Genomic DNA, 27,650 nt, shown 5'->3' on the forward strand with positions numbered 1-27,650 from the left:
TTTATTCAAAAGAGTCTATTGTTAGAGTTTAACTACCACTGTAGCAGGATCTTGTTGTGAACCAAGATTAGACTAGTTCCTGCTCTAAGTTTTTTAGTTAAAAAAAAAAAAAGATCAAAACAAACAAACAAAAACAATTAAAGGGGCAGTCACTGAGCCTGCATCGATCTGCACTAGGTTCTCTGAAGGCATGCTATGGTTGTTAGTCTTGTGGTTTTGTGGGACTCCTTTAACAGTGGGAGTGGGGGCTCTCTGACTCTTTCACTTGCCCTTGGGGCTTTTTTCTTCCTACTGGGTTGCCCTGTCCAGGCCTTGTTTTATTGTAACTTGTTTTTGTTGTTGTTGTTTTTACTTTGCGAGATAAAGTTTCTCTGAGTAGCTCTGGCTGTTCTGGAACTGGCTCTGTAAACCAGGCTGGCCTGGAACTCAGAGACCTGCTTGCCTCTGAAAGGATTAAAAGTGCATACTACCACCACTGCCCAGCAGTCTAATTGTAACTTGCTATACTTTTTTCTGTTGTTATCATTTGGAGGCCTTCCCTTTTCTGAAGGGAAATGGAGAAGGTATGAATCTGGGGGGGAGGGAAGTTTAGGGATGGTGCTGTGAGGGTGTATTGTATGAGAGAAGAATTAAAAAGCAAAACAATCAGAATGGAAAAGATAGCTTAGTAGTTTAAGCATTGGCTGCTCTTCTAAAGGACCAGGGCTCTATTCCTAGCACAGAACCATCTGTAATTCATTTCAAGGATATGAGGCTTTCTTCTCCTCAGGCACCAGGTACCCATATGACCCACAGATATCCATGTAGGAAAATCACCATTATACATAAAATAATTTTTATAAGAAGGTCATATATGATAGCACACACCTGTAAACACAGCATTCACTTGGGAGATAAAAGGAGGATTGCCATGAGTTCAAAGCCAGAGTTACATAGCATAGACAGAGTTTTAAGAAAACCAACAAAACAAAAAAGACATTGAAAAAACTTGGAACAGATTTTAAAAGTACCAGTCCATATGGAACTATCAAAACATTAATTATGTATGTAGTAAAAAACAATAAAAATTACACTGCATATATCATAGCCAATTCTAAGTGTTCTAGGGGAAAATATAGTTGGCAGAAAGTTACTATTTTGAAAAGAGAAACAGTTTCTTCAGAGTTTGGAAACAAAATTTGTCTGAAAGATACACACTCATAAAATATTTTATGAAGTCTTAGACACAGCATTGGAAAATAAGCACTACTGCAGTGTTGCCAAAGGACATAATTCCTCTAAAGGCCCTGAGGGCTGCTGGGTGAGCTTTGCCACCTGTGATAAGAAGTTCAAGGTTATCCTTGGCTGCATAATGAGTTTCAGGCCAACCTGTGAAACATGAGGCCCAAAAGAGGGTCTGGATCAGGAGGGATGGCTAATCTGGTAAAAATGCTTGCTGCTCTTTCAGAGGATTCAAATTTTCTTCCCAGCACCAATGTTGGACAGCTCTTAATTGCCTGTCTGGCTCCAGGGGATCTAATACCCTCCTCTGGCCTCCATGGACACATGCACAGACACACGTACACATAAATATAAAAAAAAGAAAAGAAAAAAATCAGAGACACTGGCTTTGATCTCTCATTTTTCCTGCCTCAGCCTCAAAAGTTCTGGTATGTACCACCATGCCTGGCTCATGAGAATATTTTTCTACTTCATACTTAAGAGTGAATGTTTATGTGTACAGTGACTTGTATAGTTCCATATATTTGTAAGCTAGACGATACCTGAGTGTTCTTTTGAGTGATAGACTTCAGTTTAGGAGAACTTGGCAATGACATTAAAATGAAGGTACATTAATTAATGAAATTCTTCTCAAAGAACCCAATTCTGACTGAGTTATATTTTTGACAGTTGCTTGTAGAGCCATCTATTGTATACAAATGGTAGGGGGAAAGTTGGGAAAGTGTTTAGATTTGTACCATAGAGAGTCAAATAGGGAAGCTTAATTAAAGTGGATGTTGATGGCTTTTTAAAAACTCATTACCTTATAGGGGAAACAAATAGTAGCAAGTAGGTCTTAAAAAATGTCTTAGTCTATCTTATGTCAAATGTTTGTGATCGTTTAGAATACCATGCTGTGTTCATTCACCTAAATAAATCTTGAGGTGTAATTTTTTTAATGTATTTTAGTTTTTTATCTTTTTATTTGATATATTACCTGTATAAACTGATAATATAACTGCTCCATGGTATGGTATTTATTGTAGATATGAGGGGAAGACCCTATCTCTATAAAGTGGGAACAGCTCAAAGGTCCATCAGCTGATAAGTGAATAAATAAGATGTGGCATATCCATACAATGATATATTATTTGTTAATTAAAATAAATGAAGAACTAAGAAAGTATTATGAAAGCTCAGATGTAGAGAGAACTTTAATACGTGCTTGCATGTCTATGCAATATTCAGAATAAGCACATTGGAGATAGAATACATAGGGGTTACCTAGAGCACTGGTGTTGGGAAGACATGAGGGATGGCTGTAAAGCATACCAGACTTCTGGGGTGATGAATATGTTCTAAATTTAGATGTGCTCATGGTACATAACTGTGAATATAGTATGGCCATTGTATCACTGAACAAATTGTATAGTATGTGAATTATGTCTCTGTGAAGCCTTTAAAAATAGCTGGCATGCCAAGGTTTATCATGCTGCCTTACTGATTAGCTGTCATCCTTCTCCCTGTGATTCCTTAGTAGAATTGTATTGTAGGGAATGATTTGGAGTGAAGATGGAATTTGGGGAGTCATTACTGTAATATGGGCAATTGAAATTGAGATAGTGGTATCAGTCCTGCAAAGAGTAACAGGAAGCTATGGTCTTAAAAGGCAGAAAGAAGCCAAGGAGACTGAGAAGACCAGCTGAGTATATGGGAGAAGCAGGCCAGGAGAATTAGAGGAGAAAAGACAAGAGTTTCAAATAAAGGGAGTCAGTATCTACTTTCAAGGATTACTTGTAGATAGTTTTTAGTTACATCTCATATCATTTAGACTTATGAAAATCTGTTTGAGGGGGAGGGTAAAGTTGTATCTAGAGATGGAGTCATGCATAGTGAGTGAAGAAGGTGAGTGTAGATATTCCATAGAATATCTCAGTCACCTGTGCTGCCACTAGACTGTGAATTTGAGTCAGGAGACGACTGGAGAGGAGAATATTTATTGCCCAAGGGGAAAATAGAAATAGGATTTAGGAAAGGTTATGTAATGTTGGGTTAGGCCAGTGATATAAATGTTAAGATGGCATAGGCTCAAACTGAGATTGTGAGGAAGGTAGGAAGCCTTGTGTTGGTGTGGGATACGTGACTTCATGATAACAGAGTTTTGTTAAATTTGGTTGGATTAGCTTTAAGATTGCTTGGATCTAGATGAACACAGTATAGAGTCTGATGGAATATTTAAATACAGATGTTGCACAGAGTTGTGTTCCTTCAATTCATTGAGTAATTAATTTCACTCCCACTGTTGTTTGTATTGCTATTGATGTGATACATTGGGCAGTAGGTAAAATGAATAATCACTATTTGAAATCAGTCATATTCTTTTCAGGTGTGTTTCTATATTCCAGAAAACGTATTTAAAAAGAAACAGCAGAGTTTCTGACTCTGGGCCATTGTGGGGAAAGAGTCATTGAAGAACAGACTCTCTAGTCTTTCGGTAGTTAATTGTGCTGATTATATGCATAATTGTTCAAAAAATTCTGTTTAATTTTGTAACTCTTGGACATATTGTTCCTGCCTACCTTCCCTCCTGATATATTCCGTTCTCCTCTTGGTTCTAGACGGTGCTCTACCACACTACTTCTAGTCACTGCCATAGAAGGTACTTACAGTGCAGTGAGAGTGCTCAGAGGCAGAGAAAGCAAGGTGGACTAAGTTGTTGTTTCCAAAGTCATTTTATCTTCTCTTTCTGATGTTTACATAGTTCTTTGTGTAGTTTAAGTTTGTGTAAGAATAGAGGGATAGAATAAATAAATATTTTTAAATCAAACGAGTGAACGGCCTTATTCAACTGCCTTGAAAACTTAGGTCAAAGGTGTCTGCAACCTGTGTGTTGGAGGCAGCTCTGTTTGGTACCCCTTACCTTTTGGATTGGGAAGTTCATTCATTCATTCAGGTGTAAGTTTAGGCAAATATGGTTTACCTACTATATTTCTCACTAGAAAATGATTTATTTAAAATACTTAACACTTGTAAGGAATTTGTCTGCTAGATTCTTAATTGCCAGGCTAGGTTATCTCAGTTCATTCTCCATGAACCACAGCAGGGCAGTCCTAGCCTGTGCTCTGCAGCTTAGAGTATGGTGTTGCTTACTTTGGAAAGTGATGGTTGTGGAAATAGAGCTGCTCTCTGGATTATATAGGTTGTCTCTGCTTTAGGTTTTCGGACAAGTGAGTCATAAGGAAAGAAGAACTATGTGGAGGGTTCTGCTTTATTGATTCCTAAACTGAATCCTCCTAGGTCTGTCTATGCATTTAACTTAAGCAGCAGAGTCTTTGTTGTTTTTAGAAAGCTGTTAAGCAGAAAGCACATTATGACCATGTGAGTTTAACCCTTTTGAGGACTAATTGAAGCAATTTTTGACATAATTTAGTGTATCATTAGCAGATTTGGGTTCTTTTTTTTAAATGTTTTTTTCTTTGTATTCTAATCTCAGAAAGATGTATTTATTTTATATGTGAGTGCATTGTCACCTCTCTTCAGACATACCAGAAGAGGGCATCAGATCCCATTGCAGATGGTTGTGAGCCATCTTGTGGTTGCTGGGAATTGAACTCAGGATCTCTGGAAGAGCAGTCAATGCTCTGAACTACTGAGCCATCTTTCCAGCCCCAGATTTGGGTTCTTAATTACACTGGTGATATAGCAATACAAACCTATTGCTGTTAATGTAAGATTACTAGTCCACTCAGTTGAATATACAAAGGCAGTTTTAAATGTTCTACTAGTGCTCTTGGTATTGTATATTTGTTTAGATAAAGATCATCATGTAAAATTCACGTTCCCACTGAGAAGATATTAACATTGCCGCCTCATCAGCACTTGTTTTTTATGTCTGTGGTCATCCTTCTTGCCTCTATTTCCCTAGTGCTGGGATTATAAGTATGTGCTCCCAGTTTATGTAATGTTGGAGATTGAACCCAGGTCTGCATGCATATAGAAAAATCACTTTGTCAACCGAAGTCCATCCTCACATTTTTTTTTCTTTCAACTGTCACAATATGATACCCTTACTGAAGGTATTAGTAAATGAACAAGAACTAATTTGTTTATGTAAGTTCTTGTGTCTTTTCAAACTGCTGCTCTACCCTGGAGTTGGGATGGATGTACTTGCTGAGAACCGTCTGTTATTCAAGAACTTGACACAGAAGACTTAGTGGGATTAGCCAGTGAGAGTCAATAGTAGGGAGTGATTAAACTTGTCCTCTGGCTCTTGGCCTGTGTGTGTTTGTCTTGGTCCTGAAGTTACTGAATAGGGCAGGTGGTGTGGATGTGTTTTTGATTCCTCAGAAGTCTGTGAGCTTTTTTTCTTTGGAAAATTTGAGAGACTCTTTGTGGAGAGGGGCAGGGAATTAGTTTCTGCTCCACACTACAGTAGAATTTACATGCAGCTCTGGCTGATTTTCCAAGAGATTAAGATAGAGTTGAGCTTGGAAGCCTGGTTGAATTTTTTAGCACTTTAGTTCTGCCCTTTGTTAGAACCTGGCTGAGACTGAGTGGGTTTGTGCTTAGTACCATGACAAACAGGGCCTACAACACTGGGACCCTGTAGCTTCTTAATTCTGTCAAATATGAAAAAGGGAACATTAGATGAGGTTGACACAATTTTCAAAATGACACAGGCTTATAATCAGTGCAGCTCCATATGAATACCTTACTTGTGAGGTTATATTTTGTTGGTTGCAAATGAATTATGTAAAAATGTAAATTACACAAGCATTTAAATATTTAGAAAAGTAAAATTATTCCTCAGAAAAATTTGGAATTTACACAGTTTTTTTGTTTGTTTGTTTTGGTAAAATAATAGCTATTTACTGTTGTGATTCTTGTGCTTCACGAGATCTGCCTTCTGTGGTGTACTGCATACAATGAAAATAACTGATCAATCATTAGCATACCACTTAGTCATTTAGTCAATGAGAATCAAAGCTTCGAAATCTTATAAAAGAGCAACTACTGTTTATTTAAGTTATTTTTAATGAAATTTGCTTTATTTAACATTAAAGTAATTTCTTAATTAAAAGTACCTTATTGTTCTGGTGTGAGAGAGAAGTGATCAGGAGCACATGCTCTCTTGATACAGAGCTCAAGTGCCATGGTACATGTGGAGGTCAGAGGACAAAGTTGCAGACTGGTTTCCTTTCTACCTTTAAGTGAGTTCCAGGGATTGAATTCAGACAGGCATCTGACATGCACAGCTAGTACTTTTACTTAGCAAGTGATTTTGCCAGCACTCAACTTTTTGTTTGTTGCTTTTTGAGATCCGGTTATCTATGTAGCTCTTGCTGTTCTTGAACTCACTATGTGGAGTTCTGCCTCCCAAGTGCTGGGTTTAAAAGCATGTGCATTGCATCTGGCTCAGCATTTTTGTAGGACATTGTTGTAAGAGTAGAAAAGTTAGATTTCTAAATTTTGACTGTAATGATTGGCTCTTTGTTATTTTTTTATTTAAAAATTGAACTATCTTTGTTCTTTACATTACTTTGATATGTATAGTCTTTCTACATATATTTTGATATGTCTAGACTAGATCTGCATGTATGTGTTCACTTCAGTGTCATATGATCTCTAGACTGAAGAGGGCATCATGCCAGTTCAAATTATGCACTATTTAAATAATTGAGTGTGTTTCATTACTGACCTTTAATAACATAATTAAAAAATACCTTTACTAAAAGTAAAAAAGATAAATGGGTTTGTTTTCTGTTTTAAGAGACACAAAGCCTTGATTTATTTACTGAGATGATCTGTTCTGAACGCTAAAGATCCCTTACCACTTTATTGTGAATTTTAAAGGCATATAAAAGGCTACACTGCTGTTGAAATAAACAACAAATATCAGCAGTAAGTCCTTCAGTTTTTTTTTCTAAAAGGTGAATCACTTTCCTTTGGTAACTCTTGGTCATTGGCCATTTTTCTTTGTGCTGTTCTGGCTTCCTTTTCTTAGGGTTTCATTCTCTGTGTCCACAAGGGGGCGGATAAAGGAAGAGGGAAATGCTAAAGGAGCCTATTCAGGGTTTCTCTTTTGTTAGTCAGAATTAGGAGTTTGGGAATGACACCGGAAAGAAACAGTGATTTCCTTTCTTAGGACAACTGAATGTCCTCCACAGCCCTCTTCAGAGACAGAGACAGTCTTATAAATAACCAACTTTTAAAGGGTGGTTTCCAAAGCATTGTTACTTATGGCCTCCTGTTTTTTTCTGCAAATAATTTCTCTCTTTAAAAAAAAATAACTTGGGTATGAGGAAATGGTAGCATTTGACTGTATGCCTAATTTTTTTTTTTTTTGCAAGAGTGTCATCTTAAATGCCTGTATTGAGATTTCTCACTGTATGATGTAAATATTGCCTAGTTCAGTTTGCTTCACAAAGAAGTACCATTTCCATTCTAGGCAGCCTTCTCATTTTTTAAAGCCTCGTTTACTATGGCAGTGCCATTGAGTAAATTACATTCATCAATATCTACTGATATATACCTATTATGATGATTAATTTATTTGCAGCAAATGTATTCAGTTGAAGTATATTTGATATTGAATACCTCAACATCTTGTATACTGTTTGAGTCTATGGGAAATGCTACTTGTTCAGTATGTGTAGGGTCGTATATGCTTATGTATATCAATGTACATGTGTATATATTTGTGTAGAGGACAGAGGACAATTTCTGAAATCATTTTTTAGGAGACAGGGTCTCTTCTAGCCTGGAGCATATCAGGTAGGCCAGCTGGCTGTCTAGTGGGTTCTGGAAGATCCATGCCTTTCTGCCTTCCCTGAGCCTATGGAATTTTGAATAAAAATACGTTTTCTGTCAACTGCTTAATTCTTTGTTTTGACTTGGTGTTGGGCTACTGTGATCTCAATTTTTCTGTTGCTCTTTTATGTTCTTTTCCTTTGAATATTTTATATATATATATATGTGTGTGTGTGTGTGTGTGTGTATGTATTTGGAAAACTGCTATTTTTCCCTATAATCTTATGAGATTTATTTTGTGTATATGATTTTAGCTGTTTAAGATAATGGGTGAAGTAATGGGGCAAAGTTACAGAAATTGATTCTTTAAGTTTAGTTTTTTTTTTTTTTTAAAGATTTATTTATTTATTATATGTAAGTACACTGTAGCTGTCCTCAGACACACCAGAAGAGGGCATCAGATCCCATTACAGATGGTTGTGAGCCACCATGTGGTTGCTGGGATTTGAACTCAGGACCTCTGGAAGAGCAGTCAGTGCTCTTCACTGCTGAGCCATCTCTCCAGCCCCTTAAGTTTAGTTTTTGATGTCTGTTTTTAAGTCACTTCTCCACACCCCTTCCTTCTGTTGCTTCTATTAAGATCTCTAATTCCAAAGGTTTCTGTACCCCTACAGTATGGTACACATAAGGACTAAAACCGGAAGGACTAAAACTGTTACCTAACATTCCTATAGCATTCTTTTTTTCTAACACTTAATGCCTTTTATTCCTTAGCTTCATGCCTGAATTATGTACCATATGTGAAGAGGCTTAAACTGTTTCCATTGCATTCTTTCTGTCTGGCTGCTGTTATATTTAGGGTATACTTATAGTTTAGACAAAGTAAGAATTTTTTTTTTTTTTTTTTTTTTTGTTGTTGTTGTTGTTGACCTTGACACTAGATAACTGGGCAGACATTATATAGCTATGTTTGAATCCTCACAAAATGTGCTGTTGAAGCCGACAGAATCCTGGCGGGAGGCTCTTCTGGACAGCAGAGTTATGGAGCTTTTCTTCACAGTAAGTCCTCATCTTCAACTCTAGTTAGCAAGGGGCATGGTAAGAGGAAATGCCTTTGTTTTTCATAAATAAAACAGGACAGATTTTCCCCTTGTTGGTTTCTCTTCTCAAAACTGACTTGCTGAAAGAGAAATTATGACAAAGTTCTTGCTAATTTGCAAATACTCTTCATTTTGAAGGACTTAGATTCTACAACAAAACTTCTTAGACTTTGTAACCACTCTTTACAGTCTTAAAAATTCAGAATTTCCTAATAACTTTTGTTTGTGAGGGTTACATAGCTATTGTTACATTACATAGTGTTATCACATTATGAATTCAAACTGATAGAAGCGAAAGAAGATAAAGGTATGAGTCATGGTCTTTTGTTTAAAATATAGCACATTCTTACAATAAAAGTAAACTGAGATCTGGCTGAAAACTTGGAAAAATACTTTATTTCACTAAAAATATTAACAGGAAACTATTATATCACAACATAAATACCTTCAATGAACAAATACTTTGAAATGTGTAGTGAAAACAACTGGGATTTGGTTTTGTTTGCTTTATATTTTGGCAAATCTCTCTAACATCTGGTTTAATAAAAGCCAACCAGATTTTCCTGTTTTATCTTTCAGTTTGTATTTAAATAATGTGACCTTAAGAAAAGTGTTCTGTGTGCATGTATGCAGTTCATAGGGAAGAGCAGAAACGTGTTAGTGCTCTTATGAACACAGTACGCAGTGGCTAGTAGGTTGAGGGATTCCTGGATTACATTTTGAGAACTGCTCCCTAGTGAGCTATATTCACATGACCTGAGCTAAGTTAATGTTTAAGGGCAATTTATCTTGAATATTTCAATTTTAACTTTAAAATAGCCTCTTAGTATCATCTAGCTACAAGAAACAGTCTATTCTCTCGTGTGCCAGTGAGTTTTAGAATTTAAAAATACATGTATATGTTTGTTGCTAATTTTCAGTTATAGAATAGGTGTATAGTTAGATCAATAACTTGTACAAAATAAAAATCAATAAAGTCTAAGTAAACACCACTTAAAAGATAAGAATAAGGCAATTTTGTTTAATTTGAGTCATAGTTTATCTTTTCATGTGTTTTAAAGTATGAAGGAGCCTTTTTGACCAAACCACTTATATTTGAGTGCTGTGGTATATATTTTAAAATGTTTAGAACATATTTGTCTATCTTTAGCCATTCAGAAAACACATTTTCTACCATAGTGTCTTATTTTGTAGTTGTGCAGATCACACTCTGGGTCTTATGTGTGCCTGATAAGCAATGTGCCACTAAGCCTCATTGCTGCCCTTCATAAGGTGTCTTCTATGGAAATCTTCAGTCTGAGCATCCAGTTTCCTTTTAAAAAACAGAGGGGGAAAATGTAAAGCCACAACCAAGATCAAACAGTACTTGCAATTAAATTTTAAGGACTTTATGTGGGACATAGCATCTGACAGGAATTGTTTTGATACAAGTCCAAGTTTGGTTCTTTGTATTTTCTCGACAGAAAGTAGGTCCCACTCCAGCAGTTTGTGAAAAGGTAAAAAAACTTTCAGGCGTATTGCAAACATCTCCACTAGATCTGAACAGCTGTCTAGACAAAGCAGACAGCTGCTCCTGTCAGCTGTAACTACCACATGCAAATAACTTTGAATTTAAAAGTTAACCCTTTTCTACTTTGTCATTTTAGTAGTTTATGAGTATACCTATTTTCATTTAAGCAATTTATAAACATTTTTTGTTGCAAAAAACATAATCTATTTGAGTTTTACTAAATTTACCTTCATTTATATGAATTAATTACTCAGTTTAATCTTTCTTTCCATTAGATGTCATTATTATGCTAGATTTCAGTAGATAAATGTACTGTTGCGTGGAGTGAAGCCTTTTCTTCCTCTTCTTTCAGACAGTACTTTCCTGGTTGTGACTCTAGTATTTGCCCTCTGTGTGGATATTGGCATTCTCAGCTCTGCTTTGCTTTTTATACCCTCCACACTCCCAGGCTCATAATCTGCATGCTCACTGGGTGTTGCCATATGGTAGCATACTGGTATCTGATGTTGAAGCAAACTTGAGAAGAAATCTGTCCTTCTTCCTAACTTGTGCCTTCTATATGCTTATTTGGTGAATGGCCTCTCTGTGTTTGCCTCCCTGGTGTTAAGACTTGGTTCTCCCTTTGCTTCCTTTCTGTATGGAGGTGGTAGATCTATTTTTTAATTGTATGATATTCTTCAGATTGAAATCCATGTTCAGTTATGAGAGAATGCCTTTGCAAATTGACTGACCATGAGTCTGTATTATAAGAATTAAATGTTTAACATGAATTTTATGTGCACGCTGTTTCATGAAACAAATTAATCCTTTGTCCCAGAACAGTTTTTTATTTTATTTTGAATTATAAACACTAGCTCTCTCATTCATTAAGCACATTCATTCTTCTGTGTTTTCATTCTGGTCCAGGAGTGAATTGGACATCTGGCTCCTATGGAGCAGACTATGTGACAAGTCTCTCTTGTCCCAGTTTGCACTCTATGTCTTGGTACAGTCTGGTCCTGGGCATCTCAGTAAACTTTTGACTAGGATTCAGAGCATGAATTGTGCTTTTAATATAAAGAGCTTAAAAATACGTATTCTAGAGTTTGCAACCAAGGTGTACATATGATTCTGTGGGTTATACTTTGAAGTTACTGTGTAAAGCATAATATACATTGGTTTATAGGTTGAAAAGTATTTTTGTTCCAGGTCAAGGGTTAGCAAACTCTTTCAATGTGCTATCATTGCTGGCCCACAGTAAATATTTTAGGCTTTATATATAATGTGGTCATACTCAAATCTCTCACTGTAGTGGGAGTCATAAATTGAAAATAAACAATCAAGAAAAGCTGGTATTTCAGTAAAACTTTGCTGGTAGTTGTTAAATTGAGTACTTTGTATAATCATCTTTTGAATTTTTTTTTTCCTTTCTCTCACTGTATGAGAAAAGCCCTGCTCTAAACTCTACATCCACCCAGATTTGGTCCATGGGTCAATGACTTGGCAACCCTTGTTTTAGACCAGAGTTTTTAAGTCATTTAACTGTAATGTTTAGCTCTATTATACTGGCTTAAATTTCTTGTTTTGACCTTAAGTCTAGAGGCTAAGGTTAGTAGAATCAATTAACAAAGATTTACTATGTTCACAATGTACCGTACTGTACCAGTGAATGCATTTTAAAAGTCAAATAAAAACATTCTGGTGTCAATTCATAAGTGATTGACAAGAGTCAAAGACACAGTGGTTTAAAAAAGAAAGGAGGGTTAGAGTGCTTCAGTTAAATGCCTGTGGGAAGTAGCATAGGGCTAGCTGGTATGGAGGTGAATATGAATATAAAGAAAAAACTTTATAATTTGTTTCTAGCATTTTCTGTCCTATTTTAATGTCAGATCATAGAAACGAAGCCTTTAATATCTGAATTTAATAGTACTGATGTTAAGGAGCAATATTCTGAGAACCTGTTTTTGTTTGTTTGTTTTTTTTGTTTGTTTTAAATAAAACATTGGGTAGTATTAGCATTTCATTATTAATAAAATCTAGTTGTATGGTTAAATGGATCTATGTATTAAGTGCAAATTTTATTTAAAAAACATTCAGTATTAATAGTGATACTATGATATTAAATGAAATGTAAGCAAGTTAGACCCATCTTAGAACTTAAGCATATGCTCCCTGTTCATGAGTGGAGGATATCTAGAGCTGGTGATAGGTAGTGTACAACTGTTTACTTCCCCTAAGACAGCATCTATACTGGATTGAACTTGTCTGCTAACTTTAGCAAGAAGCTGTGGTGGGGCATAGTTAGCATAATACAGATGACTGTCGTCGTTGCTGTTTTTAGCAGAAGCAGTATGTCTGACTGGCTAGCATCTGTTTTCTCTCCTTGTCATAATATGCTAGAGACAGTTCAATTTTCAAAATATAGGTAGCCCTCAGCTAAAAGTTAACTGAAATGCCCAAAGTCATGGTCTATGATGTCAGTTGAACTGAAGGATGATTTTTGGGTTTGGTTTAACTGAAGAGTTAATTTTCTAGAAATGACCAGCTACAGGGAATTTTTCTCTTACCTCATTTGACATGGCTCTCACATGACCCCTACAAAAGAAGAATTTGTTTTTATGGATTAGTAATTCTTTCTAACAGGTACATCGAAAAATCAGAGAAGATTCAGATATGGCACAGGATTCTCTACAGTGCCTTGCCCAGTTAGCTTCTCTCCATGGACCCATCTTTCCCGATGAAGGATCCCAGGTTGATTATCTAGCACACTTCATTGAGGGTTTGCTGAACACTATCAATGGGTAGGTATGCTTTTTCCTTTTGTACTGCAGTGGGAACCTTTTCTTCTAGTACTTAATACAAAGTGGGGTGGGGGGAGCTAAGGATTTTTGGCTTTTCCTGTTCTGTGTTTTGAAGTAGAACTGTATAGCTAATTTGAAATTAATACAGAGATGTGCCTTTAGAAATGAATGGCTGATAATGTTTTTGTTTGGAAATGTAGTTTATTTTGTATGGATTAATCCTCATTACTTTTGTAGGATTGAAATAGAAGATTCTGAAGCTGTAGGAATCTCCAGCATTATCAGCAATCTGATAACTGTGTTCCCTCGGAATATTTTAACTGCCATCCCCAGTGAGCTCTTCTCCTCCTTTGTAAACTGCCTCACACACCTCACTTGTTCTTTTGGGCGAAGTGCTGCATTAGAAGAAGTGGTGAGTGACTTCTAAAGTCTGTCTGTGTCTGTTTCCCATAGGAAATTGGTGTTATTGTTAGAGCATTGTCTCATGACAGTTATTTAAACTGAGAACTAGTAGCTGTTGTTAAAATTACATTTTGTACATATATTAGTGGCACTGTGTATGGAAACATGACATGAATCCATTATGGATTTAAATTAGTCTTGGAAATTATAATTTTGAAGTAATTAAAATTCAATGTTTTTGTTAAAGTATGTCAATTAGCCCATTTTAAAAGTGTTTTACAAGTAGTGCTAAATAATTTCATGGTTGGATATAATTATGTACAACTAAATTTTATCTATGCTATTAGTATTTTTATTTAAGACTTAGTTGGAAATTATGTGATGTGTATTATTTATTAGTATAATTTGTTAAACCGATTTATATTTAAGTTAAGACTGGTAATAATAATGATTTTGGGGGTATGTACACTTTTTTAGATGCTTTCCAATTTTTATCTTTAACTTTAGAAAGTATTATATAAAAATTCCTTGACAATAGTTACTTTGTAACAGTTACTATGATAAATAACTAGTAATCATGGAAAATAATTGACTTATTTCTATAAAGTAGTTACATAGTTGTTAAAATTGATTTGTGTGTGTGTGTGTGTGTGTGTGTGTGTGGTTATGCATTAAAAGAAGATACCTCTTAGAATTTCATGTTAAGTCCTGAGTTTATATCTCTGGAAATGTTTAGCAATTTGTAAAGCTTCTGAAATGTTAGGGATCTGGGAATGGTTGTATTTATGTAATTAGGCTCTTTTAGAATTTAATGAGAGATTATGAACAGGGAAGACAGGGCTTTATGTGATGGAAGCTATATATTAGAGAGGTAGAACTTTATAGGCATCATGTGAAATTTGCACTTCTCAAGATGGTCATTTCTGTTTTAAACATATAAGTCCATATTGAAGTTAAATGTCCTAACTTAAAAGTTCTTTCACAGGCCCAGACTCAGATGTGAAGTTTGATGTAACATGGCTTCCTTGTGATTATTCTATTTTGAGTGAGATATAGTCAGGATTTAGTATGTTGATTATCTGTTTAGACACACAGCTACTTTTAGCTTCTCTAAGAGGGTTCCTAGATTTAGTAGACTGGCTAGAATATATGTAATATTGTTGGTTTAGAGATTTTATCTTTGAAATTTATTTGAGCATCTGTCAATTTGGCATAGAATTGTCGGAATATAGGAAGCTAAATCCACTTTCAAAGAAGCAGATATTTCTTAGCTTCTTTCAGAAGGCATGCTGTACTCAAAGTTAGACTATACCTAATAGGTTTCATTGAAGAAAACAGCTGTTTATGTCTGTTAATTCTCTCAGTTTATGTTTATTTTTAATAGTTATTTTTAAGGGTAACTGGCTACCAACTATATAGGACAGAAAGAAATTTTGTCTGAAGCTTTGTATTAATTGTGGAAGCCACATTAGGTACGCCTGGGCAAGTTGAAGGTTGGGGGGTTGTCCCTGTCATGTGACTTGTATGAATGCTAAACAGATTTCCTTAAAAGGCAGTTAAATCTCTTGTTTTATTATCTTGTGTATATTGGAGAATATTCAGCTAATAGCTGAAGGTCACAAACAAATCCAACCAAAGCAGATTGGATCTTCTTACTTACGTATGTTATCTTTTGTTTTCTTGGCTACTGAATACTAGTTTTAATATATAGAGTTGTACTGAGATGGAGAACAAATACTTCTTTAAGGAAATTTTGGAAAAATTGAGTATGTAAACAAACAGCTAAGGAAGCTGAAGATACATCTGAAGGGAGGCAGTGGTTCATAGGCTGAATGATCATAAACACAGGCTGTTGGGAGACTTTTTCAACTTCATTAAGTATGTTTCCTCCTTGGCAAAATCAGGCTAACAGTGATGTGCTCCCAGCCCCCATTTTGTTTTGGGGTGGGGTGGCTTTTTTTTTTTTAAAGAGAGCCTGGGTCTCATTTTGTGTTTTCTGTCTCTGCCTCTACCCAAGTGCAGACATAACAGATGTGCGCTACTTACCTAGCTTCCTTCTGATGTGAAAATGCCTATTTGAGGTCAACCCTCTGCTCAATGAGATAGAATCTCATAAAGGGACTTTTTTTTTTTTTTAATTGGCGTTGAAGTAGAGAACAGAAAGCAACAGTTAACTCTGGGAGATGATGCTGTTTTGGTATAACTTGACCCTTTGTTGTTAAGAAGTCCTCCTTCCCTGTGATTCAGATAGCTGAACAGGCACCCTGAGGATATTCTAGCCCCTGTTCACTCATCATGCTTGCATTTCTTTTCTTGGAGAAGTTGAAATGAGATACAGGAATATTGTTTAGGCTTTGTATGGTGAAATAATATTTCTTTCCAAAAATTAAGATAATTTTGGCTCATATCTCTAAGAATATTTGGGAAGAAATCTTTTAACTATTGCATCTTAAAGACTATTATTTTATAGTATTTTGAGAATTACTTTCAGAGCTGAGTGTAGTGGTACACATCTTTAATCTCATACTTGAGAAGCAGATTGGTTCACAGAGTTCCAGGACGGCCAGTTCTACACAGAAAAGTCTTATCTTGAAAAAGAGGGAAAAAAATTGCTTTGTTATATTTAACTCGGGTTGGATCACAAATCTTACTATACAATGTTTTGTGACTTGAATGTTAATCAATTTTAATGTTTTAAATAGGTGTTTTAAGTCTTGTAAGAATGCATTTGAAGTATTAGAAGTGGGATTAGAGTAAAGTTTATTGACCATCTCACTGTTCCTTAATATGGTGTTCTTTGTTATTTTAAAATCTTTTTATTTATTTTTATTTTATATGCATTGGTGTTTTGCATATATCTATATGAGGGTGTCATATTCCTGGGAACTGGAATTACAGATGGTTGTAAGCTGGCATGTGGTTGCCAGAATTGAACCGGGCCAGTAGAAAAACAGCCAGTGAGTGCTCTGAATCACTGAGCCATCTCTTAAGCCCCTCTGTCTTTAAAAAAAAAAAAGTTATTATTGCCTTATTTAACTTAAGTGATACAACAGAAAAATAACAACATATAACATATGGTCTTTCAATGTGTTTGTTGATATTTTATTGTACAATGCAAATATTATTTGTGGTGTGTCATTGTGTATGAGGTTGTGCCAGTACCAAAGTATTTTAAACATTGCAAAATATTTTATTCATACAAAGTATACATGTTTTGTTTAAATGTAATGAATAATATAGAGGGAACAACTCTTTATCACCAACCTAGATTAAGGAACAGTGTGCCAGGTGTGGCACAATGGCTCATGTTGGTACTTCCTGCACTCAAGAGGCTAAGGCAGCAAGATGGTAAGCTTGAGGTTAGTCAGGACTTCACAGCAAAGAAGTGTGTTGATAGAGCTCTTTTGTCCTTGTGTATCTGTGAATTGTGTATAGTTTCCTGCTCCCTTCCTGTTCCTGTGATCAGGTTTCTCTTATATTCCTTGGTTCTGCCAAATACTCTTTTCCCCATGTCTGCAAGTAGATGCTGCTAGTGAATATCCCTGCTGCTGTACATGGCACTGTATCTCTCTGTCATCTTCGGTGGCTGACTTTATTTCTATTCTCAAAGTTCTTATAGGCTGGAAATAGGAAATTCCAGAGTTCAGTAAGACTAAAGAACTCCTTAAAAGTTATCCTTATAAATTAAATTCTCTGTGAAATGAATTGTTTGCATCACTTTAATTGCATATTTTTATGCAACAATAATTACTTAGGAAAACAGTCTGGGGGCTGTGTGGTGCTTTGAATAAGAATGGCCCCCATAGGCTCATGTTTAAATGCTTAGTCCTCCGAGAGTGCAGCTACTTGGGAAGATTTAGAGGTGTGGCCCTTTTGGAGTAGTATGGCCTTGTTGGAGGAAGTGAATCACGGGGGGGGGGGGGGGGGGGGGGCTTTGAGGTATTAAAGAGCCCAAGCCAGGTTCAGTGGCCTTCTTTTCCCTCTACCAGTGGATTCAGATGTAGAGCTCTCAGCTACTTCTCCAGCACCATGTCTGCTTGTGTGCTGCCATGTTCCCTGCCATAATAATGCACTAAACTTCTGAAGCAAGCTCCAGTTAGATTTCTTTGTAAGTGTTCCCTGTTTGTGGTATTTCTTCACAGCAATAGAACACTGATAAGACAGGCTAAGAATGTAGCTCAGTGGTAGAGCACTTAATCCATAATACCTGAGGCCCTCAGTTTATGCTCTATTGTCATGAACATGGGGTGGGAAGGGCAAATAAAAAATATTTGGTAATGTTTTCTAGGTGGGCAAATACTAGTTCCCAGGAGTCAGGGATAGAAGATCTCTATGAAATTTACCTGCATTAATTCATGGTTGTCACTCAGAGTCTATGGGTTTCACAGGGCTCATTTCTGGTGGTCTAGACTCATTGTTATATCATCATCATCATCATCATTTCTATGTAGTCTTGACTGTCCTAGAACTTGCTATGTCCACCAGGCTGGTCAGAGATCTACCTGCTTCTGTCTTTGCTTCTCAAGTGCCAGGTTTAAGGCTACCTCCCAAGTGTTGGGTTTTAGGTATTTGCCACCATGTCCAGCCTCCTGGTGGTATAAATGCTTTGGATTTGGACAAATGCATAATGATCTGTATCTTACCCTAAAGAGTATTTTACTTCTGTAAAGATTCTGTGTGCTTCACCCGTTCATTATTCTACACCAGGCTGTGGAAACTACTGGATGACAACATATTTCTCCCTGCTTCCCCCACCTCCTTCTCTCTCTTCCTTTCCTCTCTCTCCTCCTTTCTTCCTCCCTCTCCCCCTTCTCTCTTTGCCCCTGCCTCCAAAGTGATGGAATTTAAATGTGTGTACTGCCATGACGAGACACACTACTCTTATTGTCTCTAAAATCCTCCTTTTCCAGACTATCCTGTATTTGGAATTATAGAATGATGTTGGGCTTTAGTCACTGAAATTATATTCATTATCAGACAGGGACCAGAGCAGATTCCTGTCATTTCACTATTTTTGGGACTGTATATTAAAGCTTAAGTGTCCTTTTTTTCTGTATCTGAAGCTTCATATCTTCCCTACATCTTCAGGCTAGTTATAGGCAGAGAGAGAAGTGCTAATAATCATGTTTTTGTTTCTCCTCCCCTCTTCATATTTAAATGGAGTAAAGTGGGGTCAAGTAGGTCCCATAAGCTCTAAGCCCCTCTCCAAAGCCCTTCTGGCATTAGGCCTTACAGTGCTCAGAGCATGAGCACATAGTGTCTAGATTGGTCTCCTTAGTCATCTGCGCACATGCTGCCAGCAGGCTGTTGGGTCTGGGCCAGAGTGGCTATGGAACAGAGCCAAGGTGTTATGAAAAAGCACCAGCTTAGGTTTCACTTCTCTGGGATTAGACTGGAAGATCCAGTTGCCAATTGTCATCAACCAAATTTCTCACACTTTGCCTGATGAGTTACTTTATTAGTGTACAGAAGAAACCAGAGGTTTGTTTTTTTCCAAGAAGCTCAGTCTTTATTTTAAATCACCATCCAATGTATAAGGTCTTGTGTATTCTACTTGATCATTCTAATATCGTGCTTTAATGGAGGAATTGTGGAGAATTCCTTTAATAATACGAATGTAAGGTTTTAATTTTTTTAAAAAACTTTTTACATTTTGATTCATATCTTAAATATGTACTTAGAAAAATGATAGTAGGTCTTTAAAATGTCCTGTGTTTTTCTTTTTGAGACTAGATCAGAGGATGCTACTCCTAAATCCTTTTAGATATGTTACTAGTCTGTTTATTTTGGCAAGATAAACTGTTAAGACTTGACAAATGATGTCTGCAAAGCACACGCCTTGTTAAGTATATAAACAAGCCACAGATGTTTCTATGGGAAGAAAGTATCCTATTCACTTCAGGACTCCAATGCTTAGCTCTTCAAATTTGAGGAAATTATAGAAGGAACAGAGCCACCTTTCCTATTGTTTATAACCAACAGTGTGCTTTGATTTTTCTAACTTAAAAAAAAAACTGTATACTAACTGTAAAGAATAATTTTCACATGTACATGTAACATGCTTTGATCATATTCACCTGAACCACTGCCATATTGCAAAGTACAGGCAGCGTAGTTTTTCTTTAAAAAACAAAACAAAAAAAAAATGCTATCTTCGTGTACTTTTGTTGAATGTACTCTCATGAGCATTACAGTTTTGCTTTTTTTTTTTTTTTTAAGATTTATTTGTTTTATATATGTGAGTACACTACAGCTGTCTTCAGACATACCAGAAGAAGGCATCAGATCCCACTACAGCCACCATATGGTGCTGGGAACTCAGGCCTTCTGGAAGAACAGTTAGTGTTCTTAACTGTTAAGCCATTTCTTCAACTCCTACAGTAGTTTCTTGATAGAATCAAGAGGAAGCTTGATCTCTGTACTCCTAAGGCCAACTGAATATGTTCCTTGCCTTTCATCTTACCTTATGTGTGAGGGTCCTATCTACTCAGTTGATGTTCCAGCACATCCAAATTCCTGGTCTTTGCGGCTTTTTAAGTACAGTGGTTTGTTTGCTTCTTTGTTTGTTTTTCATCAGAATATTAGATCAATCTAAGGATTTTAGACCACAAATAGCTCTGTAGTCTGTTATTTGTATTTCTCAACTATTTCTTGGGAAATTCCTTCGTTATGTCTCAGTGGTGTGGTTTTGGTATGAAATTTTAACTGAGAAATAGTAGCTATTCATGAACAAGAAAGAATGGGTAATGAAATTACAAATAATCACCTGAATAGTTAAGATCATGACAGTCTCTGCACCATGGGGTGAGGGGCTCAGCTGGGTGAGGAGAGGTGTGGCTTCCTCTTGGTTTCTTACCTGCTTACTCTTCCTTCCTTCCTTCCTTCCTTCCTTCCTTCCTTCCTTCCTTCCTTCCTTCCTTCCTTCCTTCCTTCCTTCCTTTATTTCTTTTTTAAAGCATGTCACATATCTTCCTTTATAGGAAAAACCTTAACTGATGAAAAGTAAGAAATTATTTATTTTTACATTCTTAAGCCACTTAGCTTACTCTAGTGATGGGGTAGCTTTTACATTCTCTAATATGAGTTGAGTCAGTGGCTATTATATTTCTTGAATATAATAAATATTTCTTACTATGTGGAATTAGCTGTCTTTTTTTATTAAAATAAAGTACTTCTTGTTAAGGAATATCTGTAAAACTTAGCGATCTGATTAGACCAATTTGCTTTTTTACTAATTTTAAAGTCACTTGAAAATGTTGGTCTTGAAGATTGTAGCCCAGTGGTAGAGTACCTGCCTAGCATATGCCAGGTCTTAGATTTCATTCCAGTACAAGAAAAACAAATGTGTAAGAATTATACTAATAATGTTGTATATTCTTGTTTTTAGCTTTTCAAAAAGCTAATACCACTTTTATTTTTAAAACATAAATTCCACAAAGCACTAAACAGTTAGTCTTTTAAAATAAACATTAATTCCATATTGCCAAAGACTTACTTCTTTTGAAATTTGGGGAATTTTATAAATGCTTAATAATTAGAGATGCTTTTTTAAAAAGGATTTTATTATTTATTTAGATATGAAAACTCTTGCTGTAGCTGTATTCAGACATACCAGAGAGGGCATCGGATCTCATTACAGATGGTTATGAACTACCATGTGGTTGCTGGGAATTGAACTCAGGACCTCTGGAAGAACATTCAGTGCTCTTAACCTCTGAGCCATCTCTCCAGCCTGAAATACTTTTCTTTTAAAAGCATTTAAAAATTGTTTTTGTACATAACTGTATACCTCTTCCAATGCCCATTTATTTCTCTGCATTGTACTTGTTTAATGAATCCTCTTCTCTTTTAGCTTGATAAGGATGACATGGTATACATGGAAGCATATGATAAATTGCTGGAGTCCTGGCTAACATTGGTCCAAGATGACAAGCATTTCCATAAAGGCTTTTTTACACAGCATGCAGTTCAGGTGTTCAACTCCTATATTCAGTGTCACCTTGCTGCTCCAGATGGCACAAGGAATTTGGTGAGTTTTAAGCAGGGTGGAATGAAAAATTACTATAGGTTCTATTTAATCATATTAGACAACATAAAATACTATAAATTTGGGACAAATTCTCTCAAAGAATTGCTGATAAAAATGTGGTTCCTTTTATATATCTACCAGTTTTCATGTGTGGGCTGTTAATTATAATTGCCTCCTTTTCAAGTTTCCAGTTAGCCACTTCTGTCTTACCAGGTGTCTGGTAACATCCTATATTAAATAATATCCTATATTCAAAGAACTAGGGAATCATAAGATGCTAGATTGTTTTAATGACAAATGACAGTCCCCAGCATAAGAGGTATACTATAGGTATGCAGCTAGCTGTTAGCATGTGCACAGAGAAGCATTTTGTTTCTTCCTTCTCTTCAGTGCTATCCTCACCTCACCCTTTTGATGGCTACCAGGACTGCTAGCAATGTTGGAAAAGAATCCTAGAAAGGTGTGTCTGTAGGTTGGCTCTGACCAGGTCTTCCTGAAGCCAGACAAGGTCATAGACACACAAGCCTTATGGAACATGATGCTATATTTCCTCATTGTTTCTCTTCCTTTCATCAAATAGACTGCCAATGGTGTGGCCTCTCGTGAGGAAGAAGAAATAAGTGAACTCCAAGAAGATGATCGAGATCAGTTTTCTGACCAATTAGCCAGTGTAGGAATGCTAGGAAGAATTGCTGCCGAACACTGTATGCCTCTTCTGACAAGGTACACACAGTTCAGGAACCCCTTGGAGAAGAGCTCTCTGCTCACAATTTCCTGGAGAGCATTGAACACCCCCACCCCTTCCCAGCACATTGGACCCAGTGGACAGAAGCATGTTATGATTATAATTTTTTTGGCTTATCCAGTTGGAGCCCAGGCACTACAGTGTAGACTGCAGGAATTGTGGAAAACAAGGCATGAGAAATGACTTGGAATAACCAGTTTCAAATGCCTGTCATATAAACCTTGCTTGTTCGTAAAGCGTTATTTTAATTCTATGTCATAAAATATACATTATGTTTCTTCTAGTGCTCTTGAGAATAGTTGTGTACTATAAGATTTTTAAAATATATGTATTTTGTGCCAACATCTTAGTTTAAGTTGTGAAGTTATATTGAAGTTATCAGTGTTCTAGACCTTCCTATCCTGCACTTGATTAAGCTATTGTTTCTTTTCTCTTTTAGTTTATTAGAAGAAAGGGTAACAAGACTCCATAGCCAGTTACAACGGCATCAACAACAATTACTTGCTTCGCCCGGATCAAGCACCATTGATAACAAAATGCTTGACGATCTCTACGAAGATATTCACTGGCTTATTTTAGTTACAGGTTAGTTAAGAAGCTTCATATATTAAAAAAAATAATTTAGAGCTGGGTGTGGTGGTATATCCTTGTAATCCCAGCCCAGAGGAAAGCTGAGGTAGGAGGATTGAGGTTTTGAGGCTAGCTTGGGCTACCTAGCGAGACCCTGTCTCGCATCAACAATATATATATAAATATATTTCATATATAGTGATGAATGACTTGGATACAGATGCTGTTTGAGAAGTAGACATTTTTTAAAAACCACTGGCTATCATGTTATATGTCAAGTGTTTCCTTTGGATCATGTTGTAGCCCCTTGAACTAGTAGTGTTCTGTGATGTTTATCATCATCATCACCATCACCATCTCTTTCCCAACTAACAGATGAAAAGGCTGAAATATAAGAATGGTCATACAGCAGTCATGGTTTGGAGACAGAATGCAAGTCTAGGCAGTCGGACTTTTAGGGTCTTTTTCCTTGACCACTACCCTATTAGTGATTCTATATTGTAATCAAGGGAAAAAAAACAAAACAAAAAACACTTGACTTTTAAAAAGTTGTATATGAATAAATTCATGATATAGTAGCAGAATTCCTATTAACAGAATAAATGACTCAAGTTTTCAAAGCCTACATGTCACCATGCATTATGATACTAAACCATTTGACCTTGATCCTTTACTGTATTTTTGAGGGCTTTAGTTATCTAAGAAATTGACAGTTGCTGCACCTCATCTTGAAATTAACAGATTAACATTATAATTTACTTTTACATCAACCTATATGATGTATATAAATCAAAACTGAAAGCATTTATAGTGCAATTTGGTAAATAGATTTGTTAAGTGTTCATTTTTAATTTTTTTTAAACTGAAGGCTACCTCTTAGCTGATGATACTCAGGGAGAGACTCCGCTAATACCTCCAGAAATAATGGAATATTCCATTAAGCATTCATCTGAAGTTGACATTAATACAACACTTCAAATTTTGGGATCTCCAGGAGAAAAGGCTTCTTCCATCCCAGGGTACAGCAGAACAGATTCTGTGATTAGGTAATATGAACTCTATAGCTGCGCTCTTGTAATTTATTGTCTCGTGAACTCTGAGTTGATGGGTAGTTGACTGGAGGGGTAGGCGCTGCACTGTAAATTGGATACATGAAAGAAGCAAGAACTTAGAGAAGCCTGGAAACACAAGGATGGCAGGGGCACGCTAGCAGGAGTTGGCAGGACTATCTAGCACTGACAAGAACAAACGTAAAGTGAATCTGAATGCAGGACTTGGAAACAGTTTTGAAACTATAATTTATTAAGAATTTAGTGTTTGTCCATCACTAAACAGTAATGATGTATGTGTAGGAACCCTTCATAAGGGAAAAACAGGTTTTAGAAACCAGGTGAGCCTTAACAAGTATGTATTGCTTATGTGTCAGTGGCTTCTTAAGGAAAACTGTCATTATTATATTATAGAAATAGTTATTCTAAATATGTGAAACTTGAGAGCCCTGTCAACGGTAATTACAAGACAGCAAGACTGCCTTTGAGAGGATTCACTATTCATCTTCCTGTTAGTAAAGGCAATGTTTTTATTCTTAATTTGGAAACTACAGGGAGTAAATTTGAATTAATCGTATTTTTAAAGATTGATTTGAAAATGTTTTTTTATTCATTGTCTTTGAGTCTCAGTTGCCTTGCAGAGAGTAGAGATGGTGGTAGCATTGGCTTGTTAGTTACTCGGGGTTATGTCCCACTTTATTTTTTCAGTGCAATCCTAAGAGAACACTTAAGCCTCTACAATAGAAGATACGGGTTTTGTTGTTATGTTGTTGTTTTAAGGTCAAATATGAAGCTGATACCAAGGAATTGTTTGGAACCTTATTTTCTTTATTGGTACATTCTTTTGTTTGCCATAAATATAAGCAAAGGTTTTTTGGGTTTTTTTTTTTTTTTTTTTTTACTTTGGTTTGTATCCTGGTGAATGTTATTTCTAGGATTGTTTATTTCCAAGCTGTGCCATGGGTGTGTTGTCCTACTTCTTGTAGCAGGTACCATTAGGACCATTTCCTTTATATCAGTGTGGGAGCAAATCATTTTCATATTAGAGAGCACCAACTATGGAGTGTTAGAATAGCTAAGTTTTTGTTGTTTTTATCTAAAGAGTTATTGTAAAATTGATTTGATATATGGGAGAAATAGCCTTTGGTTCACTAAAAATGTAGTTCATATTTCTTGAAGAAAATGAATTTCTCCCCCTTTAGAGTTATTGTTAAGGGAGACCTGGTCAACAAGTGATGGGTGTGTTAGAACACAGGAAGTGCTGTGGGTGAAGAGCCAAATAGGGCAGGGCACCTGAAGCACAGACTGCTGCAGGGCTTCTTACAATCTCGATTCACATGAGCTTCATTTATTAAATGACTCCTGAGCAAGGATTAAGGTTGTTGATAAGAGAATCTTGAATGTGCCCAAGGGAAGAACATTCCAGCTAGATCGAAAAATAAAATAACTAATGTAAAGGCCTTGGCCATTACTGGCATGGTCAAGCAGATATGGACAGAATGCTATTGTGGACCAAGCTGAGAGAAAAAAGATTTTTAAAGGAGATGGAATTGTAGAAATAAGTAGGAGGAAAAGTTCACCTTCAGGTGTTGTAAGACATCTTTGCATTGAGGAAGATTGGGGTGCTGCTATAAGTTCTGAGTAGGGAAGTAAGTCACACATACAGAGCTTTCCCTGATTTCCACTCTGATTACCAGTGTAATGAGTGGGGAAGTGTGGAGACTGCCTGTGGGTCTAGTCATAATCAACAGAGTTATCAGTAGTACCCAGACTAGGTTACAGCAAAAGGTTGTGAGACTAAGGCCTGATTCATCATGCTGACTTTTTGGTTTATTACAGTTAGAATGCAAATATAATATCAGACTGATTTGGGAAGCTGAGGACTGCTGGAATATAAAGTATTCGACAGTGTAACTTGACTAGGCTGGGATTTAAGGATGGGACTCCTAAGACACCAGAGTGTTTCAGAAGTCTTATTTTTCCTGATCTACTGGCATAATATTTGGCAGACTGCTACTTGAACGATGAGAGGAAGGAAGGCATTGTGGGATGGAGAGGCACTGATAGCATAGGAGAGGTGAGGTTAAAGAGGCAGGAGAGGGGTCTGTTGGGTTCATGAGCAGAATTTGCAAGAGGAAAGTGAGCTGTTTTATAGTCTTATGGAAGGTGGAGTTAACTGACAGGCCAAGTTGGGAAGCAGTTCATTTTCAGTTTTAGGGAGAATTTGGAAACTGGCTCTTGGATTTGAGAGGCGTTTCTGAGAGTTCTCCAGGCTACTGCTGATTTCTGGGCATGGTACTGAGAAGAGAAATAAGGTTCCCAGGGACCGCCTGACCTCTGTTTCTACTGCCCTTTTAGCTCTGTCCCACTAGACAAAAGAAAGGCTCAGGCTCCCAGTTTGGACTGGCATGTATATGGGTGCCCGAAGACTACCAAAGAAAAGGGCAGTTCCAGGTCACCTGGTGTTGGTAGCTAGGTAGCCAGCAACATAGTTCATTGCATCACACAGCACCAAAAGGGGCCCGGGTTTGGCCAGATGGAATGACTTGATCTTGAGTTGTTTTTTGGTTTTTGTTTGTTGTTTTTTTTCTTTTTAAGACCAGCCCCCCCCTCTAGATTTATTTATTTATTTCATGTATGTGGGTATGCTGTAGCTGTCTTCAGACATACCAGAAGACGGCATTGGTTGCCCATTACAGATGGTTGTGAACCACCATGTGGTTGCTGGGAATTGAACTCAGGACCTCTGGAAGAGCAGTCAGTGCTCTTAACCGCTGAGCCATCTCTCTAGCCTGAGTTTTGTCATATAACTTATGTAATTCAAATAACAGATACCCTTAGTGTTTGAAAAATAACTTCTGTTTTTTAATGGGAACAAGTTTTTTGTTTTGGGGGTTTTCTTCTCCAGTGCTTATATCTCTTGAGAAAGAAATCAACTTTTTCGCTGCACTTTGGTTTATTCTGGCAATGAGTAATATTCACAAGTATATAAACCAAGTAGGAGATATAAAAACCCTTTTGTATTATTCCCCAAAAATGCACAAAATTGGGCTGACAATGTAGCTTAGTGGTAGACCACTTTGCCTAGCATGTGTAAGCTTCTAGGTTGGAAGCCTAGCACTGGGGTAAATTGCTTTGTAATTTAAAATTGTGTTACATTTGTTCTATAGTATGCTGTTAAGTATAATAATAGTAAGTCAATCCAGAAGACTTTTAATTTCTAAAGGTCTTCTTAAAGTTTTATAGACATTGAAAATATATAAAAAGTATAATATATAAATGTTTGTATTATAGAAAATAGTGCAATTGGTAAATAATGTTCTTTGTGGAAATAAAGTTTGAATAAAGGAAGTTAGTTTTAAATAGACAGTGGTAGTTGTCAACACTACAAATATTGAATTTCAGTACATACTTTTAAAGTACCAATATAACCTTTTTATTTTAAATTTTCTTAGGCATTTAATTATATTTAAAATAATTTAGTATAACAGGAAAATTTATTACATCATCATTGG

General features: G+C 36.4%; 1 protein-coding gene across 2 annotated transcripts in view; it reads left to right on the forward strand.

Annotated features, from left to right (window-relative positions):
- The window catches only part of XPO4 (exportin 4), a gene marked incomplete at its 5' end in the record, with an annotated part of 83,135 nt that overhangs the window by 36,758 nt on the left and 18,727 nt on the right, over positions 1-27,650 (forward strand). For both annotated transcript variants that reach the window (XM_080926014.1, XM_080926015.1), the window contains 7 exons: positions 8,896-9,009; positions 13,183-13,340; positions 13,578-13,752; positions 21,595-21,771; positions 22,352-22,494; positions 22,956-23,101; positions 23,955-24,132. In XM_080926014.1, the coding sequence (XP_080782140.1) occupies positions 8,896-9,009; positions 13,183-13,340; positions 13,578-13,752; positions 21,595-21,771; positions 22,352-22,494; positions 22,956-23,101; positions 23,955-24,132 (1,091 nt within the window). The remainder of the gene's footprint in view (positions 1-8,895; positions 9,010-13,182; positions 13,341-13,577; positions 13,753-21,594; positions 21,772-22,351; positions 22,495-22,955; positions 23,102-23,954; positions 24,133-27,650) is intronic.

Source organism: Micromys minutus, assembly GCF_963924665.1.
Source record: "Micromys minutus genome assembly, chromosome: 12".
NCBI classification, from domain to species: Eukaryota; Metazoa; Chordata; class Mammalia; order Rodentia; family Muridae; genus Micromys; species Micromys minutus.